The 14,844-nt window shown below is 54.7% G+C and overlaps 6 protein-coding genes across 6 annotated transcripts; 5 read left to right on the forward strand and 1 right to left on the reverse strand.

Moving 5' to 3' along the window:
• Positions 1–2,541: 2,541 nt before the first annotated feature.
• On the forward strand, positions 2,542–3,473 carry P152DRAFT_438875 (DUF1761-domain-containing protein; the record flags this gene model as incomplete). The annotated part of the gene is made up of 3 exons (XM_033677622.1): positions 2,542–2,916; positions 2,982–3,286; positions 3,339–3,473. The coding sequence occupies exons 1-3, from the start codon at positions 2,901–2,903 to the stop codon at positions 3,471–3,473; spliced, it is 456 nt and encodes a 151-aa protein (XP_033532734.1). The 5' UTR covers positions 2,542–2,900.
• On the reverse strand, positions 3,445–5,173 carry P152DRAFT_459982 (putative UBX domain protein). Its single transcript, XM_033679801.1, has 4 exons — positions 4,836–5,173; positions 4,574–4,775; positions 4,360–4,510; positions 3,445–4,311 (listed from the first exon to the last, which is right to left on the reverse strand). The coding sequence occupies exons 1-4, from the start codon at positions 4,918–4,920 to the stop codon at positions 3,808–3,810; spliced, it is 942 nt and encodes a 313-aa protein (XP_033532735.1). The 5' UTR covers positions 4,921–5,173; the 3' UTR covers positions 3,445–3,807.
• Positions 5,174–5,459: 286 nt separating this feature from the next.
• On the forward strand, positions 5,460–6,794 carry P152DRAFT_77835 (VAMP-associated protein). Its single transcript, XM_033683244.1, has 6 exons — positions 5,460–5,591; positions 5,696–5,766; positions 5,826–5,848; positions 5,906–5,964; positions 6,014–6,129; positions 6,175–6,794. The coding sequence occupies exons 1-6, from the start codon at positions 5,552–5,554 to the stop codon at positions 6,697–6,699; spliced, it is 834 nt and encodes a 277-aa protein (XP_033532736.1). The 5' UTR covers positions 5,460–5,551; the 3' UTR covers positions 6,700–6,794.
• A 1,246-nt stretch (positions 6,795–8,040) lies between these two features.
• Positions 8,041–10,252, forward strand: P152DRAFT_467461 (asparagine synthetase; the record flags this gene model as incomplete). Its single annotated transcript, XM_033680767.1, has 9 exons — positions 8,041–8,066; positions 8,159–8,209; positions 8,268–8,293; positions 8,345–8,371; positions 8,423–8,458; positions 8,520–8,668; positions 8,720–9,706; positions 9,770–10,158; positions 10,213–10,252. The coding sequence occupies 9 exons, from the start codon at positions 8,041–8,043 to the stop codon at positions 10,250–10,252; spliced, it is 1,731 nt and encodes a 576-aa protein (XP_033532737.1).
• Positions 10,253–11,029: 777 nt separating this feature from the next.
• Positions 11,030–12,468, forward strand: P152DRAFT_475149 (uncharacterized protein; the record flags this gene model as incomplete). The annotated part of the gene is made up of 5 exons (XM_033681393.1): positions 11,030–11,182; positions 11,240–11,273; positions 11,334–11,422; positions 11,499–12,260; positions 12,319–12,468. 5 exons carry the CDS (start codon positions 11,030–11,032, stop codon positions 12,466–12,468), a joined length of 1,188 nt encoding a protein of 395 aa, XP_033532738.1.
• A 761-nt stretch (positions 12,469–13,229) lies between these two features.
• Positions 13,230–14,822, forward strand: P152DRAFT_438884 (putative pheromone-processing carboxypeptidase kex1; the record flags this gene model as incomplete). The annotated part of the gene is made up of 2 exons (XM_033677623.1): positions 13,230–13,700; positions 13,762–14,822. Coding segments are annotated over exons 1-2 (1,437 nt in total), but the record flags the coding sequence as incomplete, so codon positions are not given.
• Between the last annotated feature and the right edge of the window lie 22 nt (positions 14,823–14,844).

The raw sequence follows: 14,844 nt of genomic DNA on the forward strand, positions 1-14,844 counted from the left end.
GTCGAGCTTAGGATGAGGAATCTCGGCGGTGTTGAGCAGCCTTTCGCCTAAACGGAGCGCGCTGTCTTCGCAGATGTTGATGTATTCCGAGCAGAGGTTCACGCAATCGGTTCCGACCTGCATATTCCAGGAGAAGAGATCATCAAGCGATATGCCGTACTTCGCTGCAATGTCTTAGCAACCTTCGCCTGTTGAGACCAGGTGGAAGTTTGTGCAGGAGCAACCATTCTGGGTTGAGCTGGTGAAGGAGTGTTGACCCCATTGCTGAGAGTGGTGGGTGTCTCTGGGTCAGTTGAGTCCCCTCCAACGACTCCGATACAAACATTCACATTGAGCCAGGAGGATTGTCATGCTTGGAAGCGCAATATCAAGACCCGGATGTGCACAAGACCCCTCGTGTTCAGACAAGGATTCATCGTGAACATCTTAAATTACACCGCCAACTTGGAACCCAACTCTTGACCCCACAACCGTGGGTGTGTGCACTTGGCTGGTGCGAAGATTGATTCGATGCCAAATGTAGGAAGTGGAGGAATCCCTCCAAAATATTCTGTCGAGGTTAACATCGGAAGAGTCGTATGAAGGACATCGCATGTTGTTAGCGGTATTGGCGTTTCCCATCCTCCCACCCAACCGCCAGCGGCCCTGCTGATAGAAAATTTATGGATTTGAGCTCAATATCGGTTGAGAATCCTTCGGGAGGATTCAAAGATCTGTCCCTTCCACGGCCTGAACATCCTCGAAGCATAGGGTAGGCTCGCCGATGTCCACATCGCGGCGCCAGCCAAGTGTGATAGCTCGAAATGTACGGAAATAGGACGCATTTACCTCCCTGATATGTGACTTTGAAGAGAGCTGAAACAGCGACGGAATTTTCAACGCAGTGCTTTGCAGTAAAACGAGAATCGACCCAGGCAATCAGCCTTCAACCAAGTCCATGTGATAGCGTGGTTAGTCAATACGAACGAGCAGGTTTCCAAAACACAAGCTCGTGCTAAACATTGATCTCCCGAAGTACCATGGGACTGCAAAGAAATCGTCGGGTACGGGGCCATCGGAGAGGAACAAGTCGCATACTTAAATTCTTCGATAGGAACAAACATTTGAGAATTAAAAGGGGGTATGTATGGCTGAGCATCCCACCCTCCTTCATGATAGCAATTCATCGCCTGCCTAGACCACTAAGGAATTGGATATGATGTCCTAGCGAACCGTTTCTGAGAGGTAGGGACTGTGTCTAGTTCCAACAGGTTCATTCAGAGAGATCGGTCGACCCCGATGTCCGATAGTATGCAGCTATCCATTACTGAGGTGTCAATAACAACTTCAGTGTTCGGATAGACGTCGCGGATCCCCCTGGATCATTGAGCGAGGATATGTCGCAAGATGCCCCTGTTAGTTTCTACTGCCACTTAACATTCCTTTCACTGCCCTCTACCCCTGGGCTAGGACTAATCAGGACTCTTCAGTCTTCTACTATGTATTTAAGTAATCTTCATCTAGCTTACTAGCTAGATCTCCTTTCCTAGACAATGGGAATCGTTAATACCAATTTGCATTAAGTTATGGCTCTACAGTAACTGAGCTTAAGCAGCGATCGTGCTTAATCATCCTCCCCGCGAAATGCGACAGGATATGGCCCATAGGCAGGGGTTATACGGCGTCTAATACACAGACGATGTGACATGCTCTTCTCTCCAAGTCTTCGTCAGTGAAAGGTGTTGTTGCGAAAGGGAAGACCTCAGTGCCCTCTCTGAAAATTGCAATGGTTGAGAGAATCACAGGTTTATGCTGTTATGAAGTTCAAGATCGATCTGATCTAGCATGGACGAATGAAATATTTTCCGCCTGACGTAGTTTGTCTTGTGTTAACGCCTGAGGCAACAGCTTTGGATATCAAGCAGAGTATCCGTAGAGATGATCTTGATTTCCACGTTGACCTTCATACCCCAATCTACCAGACTTGACTGCCTGTAAATCTGGAAATGTCGAACCAATTCCTTTCCCGGCTCCAATTCCTACATACCAACACCGCTTTGCATCGAATAGGTTGGCAGCTTGAGTTTCTTGACGTATGGCAGCGGCGTCGCTCTAGGGGGTCGGTTCACAAGACGTGCAGAATGTCCCGATCTCCGTCTTTCCTCCGATTTCGTTATGAGATTATAGAGTACAGGTGGAGATACCGGTTTGGTATTGCAGGTAGCATACGGGTCACATTAATAGGGGAAGCACAAGCGCGACATTCTCCCGAGCCCTTTTTCCACCTGGTCCACATCAATCAATCCCACACCCTCAATCGATATGACGTAACTTGGAAATAAGGATCAGTCCAAACAACACTGCTCATTCCAACAATGATAAAATAAAACTGTTTCTTGAATGGCCGGGTAAAAGATCAGCCAGTACGGAGACATCTCCTTGAATTCTTGAATTTGTGTCCTGTTACTGTAGTGAGCATGTTGCGTGGAGACCAGATGGGATGAGATCAGTAAACAATGACATCATCCGATCGTGAGACTCACTAAAATCGCCATGATGAGGCCATGTAATCCACCACACAAACCACCGAAACCAAGTCACCAGTTGATTTTCGCTACGTACGATCCTAGCCGTAATGTAATTGCCGATCTCGTCTCGTCCGGCCCAATGAAGTCCGGGATTTTCTGGTGGAGCGGTGGAGGAAGGTGTCAAACGGAAAGATCACTAGAATTCTTAGCATCTAATACGTCACTGGCGAGCTTGGCCGGTTTCGTGTGACCGAAATCATTCATAACCGCGACATTCCTCGTCTGCTCCTTCTAATTCTTCACCGCACATCCAAAGGAATTCCATCCATCTACTACCGTTTCCATCTCAATCGACCTCTTTACCACATCCCAAACACCATCCAAGCAACCACAATGGCCACTCTTCACTGTACGTCCACCCCTCCCGATGAAGTCAACCCCACCCCACACCTCCATCGTATACTAACTCCCCAGACCTCCCCCCCGTCAAGCCCTCCGCCATCGCCATTGGCACCCTCTTCAACCACGCCACCTCCCTCGCCGTTCTCACCCCCCTCTTCGGCGACACCTACCGCCGCGCCGAGGCCGCCAACTCCAAGGAAGACTTCTTCAAATCAAAGGAGGCCGCGTCCGCCGCCTCCGCCTGGGGCACCTCGCTTGCCGGCTCCGCCCTCCAGTCGTATGGCGTGGGCGCGCTCATCAACGCGACCGGCACGCTGACGTATAAGGGCGCGGCGTATCTTGGGGGGTTGATTTTCTGCGCGAGCACGGCGCCGGGAGTAAGTTGTGGAATGTGGAGTTTGTGGAGTGGTGGCTAACTTGTGGATGTAGCTCATCTCGCAATTCTTCCTGGAGAAGCGCCCCGTCGACACGCTTGCTGTCGGTGCGCTGGCTCGCGTGTTCGAGACCGTCGGACTCAGCTTGGTTATGACCTACTGGGGCACCCGGACCAACCCTTTTGACTAAATGTCTGATCTTGGCTGAGAGTCAGAAGGGCGGGACGGTGTGATGAACGAGACGTGGATTGGCGACAGGGAAGGCGCTATGTATTATAGTAATCTTCATGGACCCTGAAACAGCGATCAAATTTGACCAATCTATGGTTCATGACAACGTTTAAGCGTGATATCGTTGATTATCGAACTTTGGATCATCCGTGCCGATGTATTCATGACTCTAGCTCTCCCCATTTTTAAGCTCTTGCTGTCATACTCTCCTATCAAAGTGTCCCCACGCAAACCCAAACCGACCCACTCCATCGCAGATGCTCGCAGGAACGACCAGGCCTTCCATCTCGCGGCTATCGGACTATCAGCATCGCGCTCGGCACAAACCCCGCCTCCTTCACCGTCAACCCAAAATCCACATCCGAAAACACCTTCTTCGGATAATTCTGCACAAACTCGCTCACCTCCCCCATCCCCTCCTCGGCCACCGCCGCCGCCACCTCCGCCAACGTCGTCTCCGCCGCAAACGTCTTCACCACGCTCCCATTTGTTGTCTGCAGCTTCAGTCGCGCCTCCGTGTACACCCGCTTGACGCCCGGCACCGACGCCGGCGCCGCTTCCGGTTGCGAGGCGGACGCGGCCTCGGTGCCGCCGCCGGGCAGCCGGGCGATGCGTTCCTGCTCGGCCTTTCGCTTCCGCGCCTCCTTGTCCGCTTCGATCATCGCCAGGGCGCGTTTCTTGGCTTCGACGTCCTCGAGCTTCTCGCGGCGGCGAGCGGCGGCTTGCTTGAGTTGTTCTTTGCGTTGGAGGTCTTCTTTAATGTCGTGGGATTCTTTGGTGGCTTTGCGGCGGATTTCCTGGGGATGGGGTTAGAGGGGGGTTGGGAGGGTGGGGGGAGAAGGTACCTCGTTCTTCTTCCGCGCGAGCTTGTCTTCGTCTACTTGGATGGCGCGTTTGGCGGCGAGCTTTTGGCGGAGGGCTTCGAGTTTGGCGGCTTTCTCTTCTGCGGTCAAGGGGGCGATTTCGTCCACGGATTCGGAGAAGTTGGTGTGTTCGCTGCGGGAGATCCAAGGTTAGCATCACCATTTAAGGATAGAGCATTTTCAAAAGGCACAGTACCTCTTCTGTGCGTGGAACTCCGCCTCCCCCGCATTCCGGAACTTCTTCCCACAGTCGTTGCACACGAGGCTCTTTGCTTGTGCCTCACCAGCCTTCACTTCGATTGATGGCCCCGCTTCTTCCTCGTCTCTCCCTGTGTCGACTTTGATTTCGTCGAGGGACTTCTCCTGGTTCTTCTCCAGCCAATCGATCGCATCCTGCACTGTAACATCACTAGTCAGCGCTGACCTCACTCAGTAAAGCGAGGCTCGGTTGGACTCACAGCTTCTGGTTTCCTTGACTGCGATCTCGACTCGGTCCTTGTCGAAGCCCATCTCGAGCAGCATATTTAAATCGGAGGGAGCCATGATTGCAACGTCTTATAATCCTAGGTTTCTGTAGAAGGTGTATTCCTCGTTCAAGGGAGTTCGTGGGGTGATGGTTTTGATGTTGAGGGATATCATGCGTCTGTATTGTAGGCGCCAGGCAGATAATGACCAAGTTTCCCCAGCGATGATAAAAGCCTCTAGCAGCCTAATGGATTATTCGCTGATATTTGCCTTCACATGCAGCTAATAGCTAATAATCTCACGTGCGGATAAAGGTATCAAATGGTTCCGGTCGGGGAAAGGGAAAGACGTCAGAAGCGGCGGGCGGCGAATGATCCCACAAATCCCTGTTCGCTCTCCGTGTGCCGTTCCAGACATCCAACACCTAAGAGTCTAAGACAACCGTCACTCTCTCCGAGCCTGCTGCTTTGGATTCCTAAGCACAATCACCATCACGTCTGTCACTCCTTCCTGCTGCGCCCTTGATCTGACTGTTCGATTCCTTGATCGTTCGCACCTTGTCGATATCTGTACTGCTCAAGTCGTTCCGTCGCCTGCATTGATCCCTTCTCCTGCGCAACCGGAATACCTCTTTGCGGTCCATTATCTCCCGTGAACGGCCATCGTCCCCCAATACAAACATTCACAGCGTTTCGGACTTTCGGTTATCATGTCTGTTGAGCTGGATCCAAGCGAGTTGAGCTTCAAGAGTATGTAATCGATCTCGGCGCGGTAGTGGCGCGAACCCGGCGCACCGATGAGATGAGATCGCTATGCAACCTGCTTGAGAACACGCCTATTGACTATCATGTAGGGCCCTTCGACCATGAAGTCTCACAAATCCTCAGCTTGCGGAATCCGCATGATGATCCCGTTGCCTTCAAGGTTCGTTGTCGATATCACCTTTGGTGTCTAACCCCTTGCTTATGCAATCCATCATCTAGGTGAAAACAACCGCGCCCAAGCAGTATGACGACTTCCTTTGGCCAGTATATTTTGTCCATCAACCCTGACCGTATCCCAGATACTGCGTTCGACCAAATTCTGGACGCATCGATCCCGGCGGCACCGTTGAAGTGCAAGGTTCGTTTTCTGCCTGCGTCTCCAGAAGTGCTCCTAACGTCATCATCAGTTCTCCTTCAATCGATGCAGAAAGACCCGCCTGCAGACTTCAAGTGTCGCGACAAGTTCCTTGTCCAATCCGTCGGCATCGCCAAGGATACCGATGTGTCCAACGTCGCATCGATCGCAAGTACTTCCACCGTTTCTGTCTGACAACGCTGACTCTTCCAGTGGTCTCAAATCGAACAAACCGCCAAAAGCACCATCCAAGAACGCAAGATCCGCGTCGTCTTCCTTCCCGCCGATGGCGACGCTCCCACCTCGACCCCCGCCAAAGCCCCCAACGGTATCAAAGATGAACTCTCCTCCTCCCAATCCATCCTCCCCATCACTCCAGGCACCTCCCGCGCGAACTCCACCGCCCGCTCCGAACCCTTGAGCACCCCGACCACCTCCGACAAATCCAAGGAATCCAAGCCCATCCCGACCGCCATCTCCGAGAAAGCCAACGCCACATACGCCGAGCTGAAGCAGCAGCTCGCGGCCGCGAACGAGCAGATCCTCAAGTTGAAAGAACAGGCGCAGGAAGGGTTGCGCCAGCGGAAGCCGACCAGCCAGGAGACGAAGTCGACCGGCGCGGGCGGCGCGGGGAACTTGGCGACGGCGAACCGCAATCCCCCGCAGAACGGCGTGCCGCTGCAGATCACGGCGCTGCTGTGCTTGTTGAGCTTCTTGCTCGGGTGGTGGTTGTTTTGAGCGGTCGAGTCACGGCCTCCGCGTGGGGGTTGGGATGTGGGGAGATTCCAGATATATGGTAACTCGGTTGGCATCCCCATCGTTGCAACCTGAGGCGAAATCAAGAGGATGGATAACGGAATGGTCTACGGTGTTGAGCTTCTGTGAGGTAGAGACGGAGCTCTAGAAGGCATTGCTTTTCACACGACCCATGGCGATGCTAGGATGGTTGGCTTGCTGCACTGGTTTCGTGCATCACAGAGGACAAGGGTCTTTTCTTTCCGTGTGGGGTTGGGTTCCTCGGGGGATCTTCAAAACGTATCCGATGAGTTTGCCTCCGATTCGAAATGTGGCCTCGGAAACCGACTGCGTGGGACGGGATATTGGCAACGACCTTGACCGATGTACGTCAATCGAGGATGGTCACCCGTGGCCGCGCAACTGATAACGGATCGTGGATTTACGGAACGGAGCGTCGGACTGGGTACATTGTGTGTGCGCGTGTTTGGGCGAATGTCTCGTGCAGTAACGGTGGATATTCTGTTTGATGCACCGTCTTGCCTTTTATGAGTTTTACCTGTGTCTTTTGTAGCCTTTGAGATAGCGTGGATATGCGCAAAGTACACTTTAGTTCTACATGCAGCCCCGAAGTCCTATGGGGGACTTCGTAATCTGTTGAACGGATGACTATAGGACTATACCTTATATCCCTCGGGGTTGCCCATCTTGGCCACCAATGTGGTCCATCAGGACATTTGGGGCCGCGGATAGAAACTACTCCGATCTGGATCCGATCTCCAAACATCCAATCGATCTCGTTCACCTATATTCGTTTATCGATGATATGACAACGCTTTTCATCCCTCCACCCCGCGTGCACCAAAATACGAAAACGCTCGCGTGAGCCCTCAGTCCTGGCACCGGCATCCCCCACTTCCGCTTTCGTCCAGGGTATGTGCGCGTTGCAATATGCGGCACCGTATTGGTTGGCTCGTTTGCATGCCCCATTGTCGCGGTGCAGGACGGCGGCGTGCACCACGGGGGAATCTGACTATATTTCCTCCACATACTCTCAACTCGGATGGGGCAATCGTATACGGTCATTTAAAAAGCAACGGAGCCGAGATAATAAACATGTACTGTGGAGTGCGACGGGGGGACGGGGGGCGGGTTTATTATGGAGGGGCATTGGAACCGATAGCGGGTTGACTCATGAGTGGATGAGTGGATGTGTGGTTCGCCGCAGTCACATAAAATCTTCAGCCGTTCCCCTCCAGTGATTCAACACTTCAATTCCACTCCATCCGTCTCGATCGTTGGACAATTTTTCGACAGGACGGTTCATAGACCACATAGATCATCATGTGTGGCATTTTTGCGTGCTATCGGTATGTCGTCTGGTCCCGCTGCCCGGCCGCAATGGTCGCTGCGATCGCGGTGGAAATTGTTCGAGGATATGGAGACTGATTCGTGTGGCCAGGCATCCCGATGTCCAGAAGTTCAAGCCCACGGCGCTGAAGATGGGGAAGGCGTAAGAATAACCGGCGGTTCGATGCTGTAGGGGCCATCTGCTAATGTGTTCCACATAGTGTGCGGCACCGTGGACCGGATTGGAGTAAGCGATCTCGGCGGACGATTTGATGGGCGAAAGCTGAACAGTGAATAGGCGGAAACTGGATTGCCAACGATACGAGTGAGCATCTCGGTGTTTCTAGAAATGATCCGGGCTAATTGAGGTGTCTAGTTCTTGTTCACGAGCGACTGAGCATCGTCGGTGTTGGTATGACTCAACAACCATATCGCATCCCGAGTCACCGGCTAACACACCTCCTCCCCTTCAGACAGCGGCGCACAACCTCTCGTTAGCAAAGATGAGACCATCTCGCTCGCGGTCAATGGCGAGATCTACAACCACCGAGTCCTCCGGAAACAACTGGCCAAGCCATACGAATTCAAGACCCACTCGGATTGCGAGGTCATAATCCCACTGGTGGGTATACTGAATCCCGAGGACTAAGCGGGCATGGTTGACACGACATAGTACCTCGAGCACGGCATCGACGCCCCCAAGTTCCTCGACGGCATGTTCTCCTGGGTCCTCCACGACAAGACCGCCAACCGCGTCATCGCCGCCCGCGACCCCATCGGCATCACCACATTCTACATGGGCCGCTCAAGTACGACCCCGGGCGCCGTCTACTTCGCCTCGGAGCTGAAATGCCTGCACCCCGTCTGCGACCACATCGTCGCCTTCCCGCCGGGCCATGTCTATGACTCCAACACCGACGAGCTGACGCGCTACTTCACGCCCAAGTGGCTGATGGAGCCGACGAGCACGCCTACGACGCCGCTGGACTACGATCTGCTGCGGACGACGTTTGAGAGGTCTGTGCGAAAGCGGTTGATGGCGGAGGTGCCGTTTGGCGTGCTCTTGTCCGGTGGGCTGGACTCGAGCCTGGTGGCGTCGATTGCGCAGCGCGAGGTGAAGCGACTCAACGCGGAGGCGAAGTCACGGACCAACGGCGCCGCCAACGGCGTGGGCGGCGACCATCTAGTCGGGATCGACGACGGCGACCACCTGTCCACCGTCCAAGTGCTCCCGGAGCTGAACTCCTTCTCCATCGGGCTGCCGGACGCGCCCGACAGCAAGGCCGCGCAGGAAGTGGCGGATTTCCTCGGCACGAAACACCATAACCTCACCTTCACGATCGAGGATGGGCTCAACGCGCTGTCTGACGTGATCTACCATCTGGAGACGTACGACGTGACGACCATCCGCGCGTCGACGCCGATGTTCTTGCTCAGCCGCAAGATCAAGGCGCTGGGGGTCAAGATGGTGTTGTCTGGAGAGGGCTCGGATGAGATTTTTGGGGGGTACCTTTATTTCCATGCCGCGCCGGACAAGAAGGCATTCCATGAGGAGTGTGTTCGACGGGTCAAGAACCTACATCTTGCCGATTGCTTAAGAGCGAACAAGAGCACGAGCGCATGGGGAGTCGAAGCGCGCGTTCCCTTCTTAGACAAGCAGGTACGCATTACATTTCTCGCCGCGATCATCTAACAATGAGAACCATGACTAACCCCTCCGCAGTTCCTCGAAGTCGCCATGAACGTCGACCCCGCCGAAAAGATGATCACCAAAGACCGCATCGAGAAATACATCATCCGCAAAGCCTTCGACACGTCCGACAAGCCCGACGCCGAGCCCTACCTCCCAGACAAGATCCTCTGGCGGCAGAAGGAGCAGTTCAGCGACGGGGTCGGATACGGATGGATCGATGCACTCAAAGACACGGCGGAGAAGATGGTGAGCGACGAGGAGCTGGCGAACCCGAAGAAGGAGTGGGGCGACGACGTGCCAGATACGAAGGAGGCGTATTGGTATCGGTGTATGTTCGATGAGCATTTCCCGCCGTATTGCGCGGAGACGGTGATGCGGTGGACGCCGACGTGGAGTAAGCAGTCAGATCCGAGTGGACGGTGAGTGAATATCAAGCGATTAGATGTTTCGGAGGGGTTGCTAACGTGTTCCAGGGCGATTGAAATCCATCAAGACAAGTACGAGGATGCATAAGGAGGGGAGATAAATGGTTGTCGACATCTGGTCTCGATCAATCTCAAGCTGGATCTTGTATTTTCAGTATCTTTTGCGCTCTGGCTTCAATGACGGATTTGAGGCTTTTGGGTTCAGTTGTTTGCGCGGTTGGGTATCGGCATCGTTTTAGGGTTGTCTTCCCATGGATGCCTTCAATGGTATATTTACATGTAGGGGGAACCAGCATCTATCATGTACGAGGAACTGCGGCAGAGTGCAATGCTACTATGAATCTGAAGGGTCTCGCTTTTGTGAATGAATGCCAATGGTACCTAGAGCTCCGTGGAAGTATATGGAATACAACGTATGTGGTCAATGTGATGGATGACAATAGTACTGAGTACATTAAGAGGATGCCAAACCAGCATCGTTGTGGTTCTCTACCCTACTCAATGCGTTGAATCGTAGTACTCCTGACTCGACCATTAGCATACATGGCTGAATGACCTCCTATAATTGATGATGATCTTCAAGCGCATAAGGAGGGTAAATTGGATGCATTGGCGCAGCAAATCAGCAGGCCAAGTGACGCCATGGGGACGAAGTCACTACGAAGCATCGGAGGTTTCCGGCCGACGCATCACACACAAAACGTCAGATGCTTCTCTCTACCAATAAACTCTACCAATAACACCACTCCTCATTTGTTTTCTCTCCTATCATTCCTAAAGTCTCTTCCACCACTATCCAAGTCGCCAGATCATTCCATCACCGTCCAAATTCTTTCTCCCATATTTCTCCCTCTAACCTTCCAACATGTCTCTCCAATCCCACTTCCCTGGCGTCAAGGCCGAGGTCACTGAAGCTGGCAGCACCCGTCGGACCAACGCCTCAGCCAACGGCTTCAAGGCTGCCTCCGCGCAGGCTCCTCCGCCAGCATTCGCCGATATTGCGAAGCCTGCCAATGATGTGAGATCCAGGATCGAGGGGAATCGTCGAGTTTGAGAGCTAATTGATGGCGTGCAGTTGATCAACAAGGACTTCTACCATGCCGTTGCCGGTGAGCTCGTCATCATGCCATAGCTCGGGGAGCTTCGATCGCTAACCAGTTGTTTCGCAGCGCTCTTCGAGGTCAAGCTGAAGACTCCGAGCGGTGTCGCGGTCACGACGAAGGGAACTTCGCCTCACGATGGAACTACCAGCGGTTCCGTAAGTGGTCGCTCCCTGCCAGCATGGCGGCTTTGGAGGGCGTCGAGTACTGACGAGAGATGTTGCGCGAATACAGGTCGAGGCCAAGCAAACTGTCACAAAAGGTTCGATTTGCCTTCACTCTTTTTATTGCGAATCACATCTCCGCTACCCTAGTCAACGACGTTCTAGGGATCGACCAACAGGTCCATCCCAATCAGGAGTGCTCCTTGAACAACAACCACAACAGCAACCACAACAACAACAACCCTCTCCTTCTCACGCTCCTTATCGTTCCATTCACACCTTCACGGACGTCGCACTAACTCGAACTTTCTCCCTCCTAGGCGTCACGACCACCATCACGTCCAACACCGCCAAGCTCCTCTCCGCTAAGGCCGAACTGGACAACCAGCTCGCCCAGGGCCTCAAGGCCGAGCTGGTCGCCAACTACAAGCTCGACAAGGGCCCCACCGGCGGCAAGCTCTCCCTGTACTTCAAGCAGCCCATGTTCCACACCCGCGCATTCGTCGACTACTCGCACAACAGCGGCGCGGTCCAGGCCGTCGTCGACGGGGTCGTCGGCCACGAGGGCTTCCTCGTCGGTGGTGAGGCCGGGTACGATGTGCAGAAGGCCACCATCACGCGCTACTCGGCCGCGTTGGGCTACCAGGCGCCGCTGTTCAGCGCCGCGTTGACCGCCCTGAACAACATGAGCGTCGTGCAGGCGTCGTACTACCAGAAGGTCAACTCGGCCGTCGAGGTCGGTATCAAGGCTTCGTACGACCTCAAGACTGCCGGCAACGTGGGTCTGGAGATTGCTAGCAAGTACAAGATCGACCCGCTGAGCTTCGCCAAGGTGCGTATTCCACTATGATTGTAACCGTGAAGCATATCTAATCCATATTTCTCAACAGGCCAAGATCAACGACCGCGGCATCGCCTCCATCGCCTACAACACCAAGGTCCACCAAGGCTTCACGTTCGGCATCGGTGCCTCGCTCGATACCCAGAAGCTCAACGAGGCGGGCCACAAGATCGGCACTAGCTTCACCTTCGAGGGCTAAGTGCGGACCTCGTCAGAGATTCGAGGACCTGCTATCAACATGTATCATACTTGCAGCTAGAGAGTCGGCAGAGGATATCGGGATGCGTTGATTGAATAGAGCTACCTTTTAGCGGGCGACATTCACAATATCAAAAGGTCAATCGGGCGTGGTAGCGTGGGTGGAGCAAGTGAACGACAAGTTTCCTTTGGCATTACCCTTCAATTCGGAATTCTTGACCGCGTATGGTTGTCTTTATCGATTTCCAACCAATCCATTGTAATCCCATTCATGATATCTCAATGCGCAGTAGGGGGAGGGGGGTCGAACTCAATTCGCTGCAGCCGTCTACAACATCCTAACTGCCAAGACCCACCCCGGATCGGGACTCCAATAAAGTGCTGAACAAGCCACATTTCGATGCTTCAACTATCCAGCGCCGATACATGAGACCCAACCTCCAGGCACATCAAATCCCACCATCCACCACCGTGTACCTAAATACCGGTGATTCTACCATGATCTACCCATCTTAATCATTCTAAACGTTCAACCTCAAAGGGTTGGAGGAACCTTATTCACCGATCCCTTGTCCGCGTCATCATATCCTCCGACACCATGGGGATCTTTCACGCCCGCCCGCCCCAGCGGGATCCGTTTCGAAGATGGGGCATCTGGAACCTCATCAGCATCGCCCTGATCGGTCTGTCGTTCTCCTCCACGGCCGATGCCGCCGAGATGAGCGCGGCGGATTACTTCGTGCGGTCGCTCCCCGGCGCCCCCGAAGGCGTGCCGCTGCTGAAGATGCACGCTGGGTAAGTCGTACAGTCCGCCATCCACTCTCTCCTGCACGCGAATCAATCTCAATCCGTCCGATGCTAATGCGGCACAGCCATATCCCCGTCGACCCGGCCAATAACGGCCACCTCTTCTTCTGGCACTTCGCTAACCGCCACCTCGCCGACAAGCCGCGCACCGTCCTCTGGCTGAACGGCGGGCCGGGCTGCAGCTCGGAAGACGGAGCGCTGATGGAGATCGGGCCGTATCGGGTACGCGAAGGGGGCCAGCTGGAGCTCAACCCGGGGTCGTGGGACGAGTTCGCGAACGTGCTGTTCGTGGATCAGCCGGTGGGGACGGGGTTTAGCTACGTGGATACAAATAGCTACGTGCATGAATTGGGGGAGATGGCGGGACAGTTTGTGGTGTTTTTGGAGAATTACTATAAGTTGTTTCCGGAGGCGATGGGGGACGAGGTGGGTTTTCTTCCTATTGTTGATGCATCTTGTCGTGACGTCGTGGCTAATTCGATTACAGCTCTACATCGCAGGCGAATCGTACGCCGGCCAATATATCCCGTACATCGCGAAAGCCATTCTGGAACGCAACAAGAAGAACCTGGCTCACCCCATCAACCTCGAAGGCCTGATCATCGGCAACGGCTGGATCTCCCCGGCCGCCCAATACCCCTCGTACCTCCAATACGCCTACAAAGCCGGATTGATCGAAAGCGGATCGGCCCAAGACACCCAAGTGCAAGCCCAGCAATCTATCTGCATGAAGGCGCTCAAGGCCGGTGCGTCTAACCAGGTCGACACCAGCTCCTGCGAGCTGATCCTCCAGGAGATCCTCCGCGCCACCCAGGACCACACCGACACGCCCTGCGTCAACATGTACGACGTGCGCCTCCGCGACACCTACCCCTCCTGCGGCATGAACTGGCCCCCGGACCTCGATCACGTCACCCCGTACCTCCGCCGCGACGACGTCAAGCAAGCCCTCCACGTCGACGGCGCCAAGCGCACCGGCTGGACCGAATGCAACGGCGCGGTCGGCGGCGCCTTCACCGCGCGCAACTCCGTGCCGTCCGTCCACCTCCTCCCCGACCTCCTTGAGGAAGTCCCCATCGTGCTGTTCTCCGGCGACAAGGATCTCATCTGCAACCACATCGGCACCGAGGACCTCATCCACAGCCTGTCCTTCAACGGCGGCACCGGATTCGAGATCTCCCCCGGCGTCTGGGCGCCGCGCCGCCAATGGACCTTCGAAGGCGAGCCCGCCGGCCTCTACCAGGAAGCCCGCAACCTCACCTACGTCCTCTTCTACAACTCCAGCCACATGGTCCCCTTCGACTACCCGCGCCGCACGCGCGACATGCTCGACCGGTTCATAGGCGTCGACATCGCCAGCATCGGCGGGCAGCCGGCGAAGAGCGTGCTAGACGGCGAGGACGCCGGACCGCAGACCAGCGTCGGCGGGCATCCGAACTCGACGACCGCGCAGCAGGAGCAGGTGCAGAAGCTGAAGGACGCGGAGTGGAAGGCGTATTATCGCAGCGGAGAGATCGCGTTGGTAGTGGTGGCGTTGGCGGCGGGTGGGTGGGGGTTTTTCGTGTGGCGG

The sequence above is a fragment of the Eremomyces bilateralis genome (genome assembly GCF_010015585.1).
Source record: "Eremomyces bilateralis CBS 781.70 unplaced genomic scaffold P152scaffold_15, whole genome shotgun sequence".
NCBI classification, from domain to species: domain Eukaryota; kingdom Fungi; phylum Ascomycota; class Dothideomycetes; order Eremomycetales; family Eremomycetaceae; genus Eremomyces; species Eremomyces bilateralis.

What these genes read in the sequence shown, in the direction of transcription:
- P152DRAFT_459982 (XM_033679801.1), bottom strand. Translation starts at nt 4,920, where the DNA reads ATGGCTCCCTCCGATTTAAATATGCTGCTCGAGATGGGCTTCGACAAG. An exon ending in AGTCAAGGAAACCAGAAGCT is followed by an intron (nt 4,776 to 4,835) that starts GTGAGTCCAACC and finishes GTGATGTTACAG; the next exon opens with TGCAGGATGCGATCGATTGG. An exon ending in GAGTTCCACGCACAGAAGAG is followed by an intron (nt 4,511 to 4,573) that starts GTACTGTGCCTT and finishes GATCTCCCGCAG; the next exon opens with CGAACACACCAACTTCTCCG.
- P152DRAFT_77835 (XM_033683244.1), top strand. Translation starts at nt 5,552, where the DNA reads ATGTCTGTTGAGCTGGATCCAAGCGAGTTGAGCTTCAAGA. An exon ending in AAAACAACCGCGCCCAAGCA is followed by an intron (nt 5,849 to 5,905) that starts GTATGACGACTT and finishes ACCGTATCCCAG; the next exon opens with ATACTGCGTTCGACCAAATT. An exon ending in TGTCCAACGTCGCATCGATC is followed by an intron (nt 6,130 to 6,174) that starts GCAAGTACTTCC and finishes TGACTCTTCCAG; the next exon opens with TGGTCTCAAATCGAACAAAC.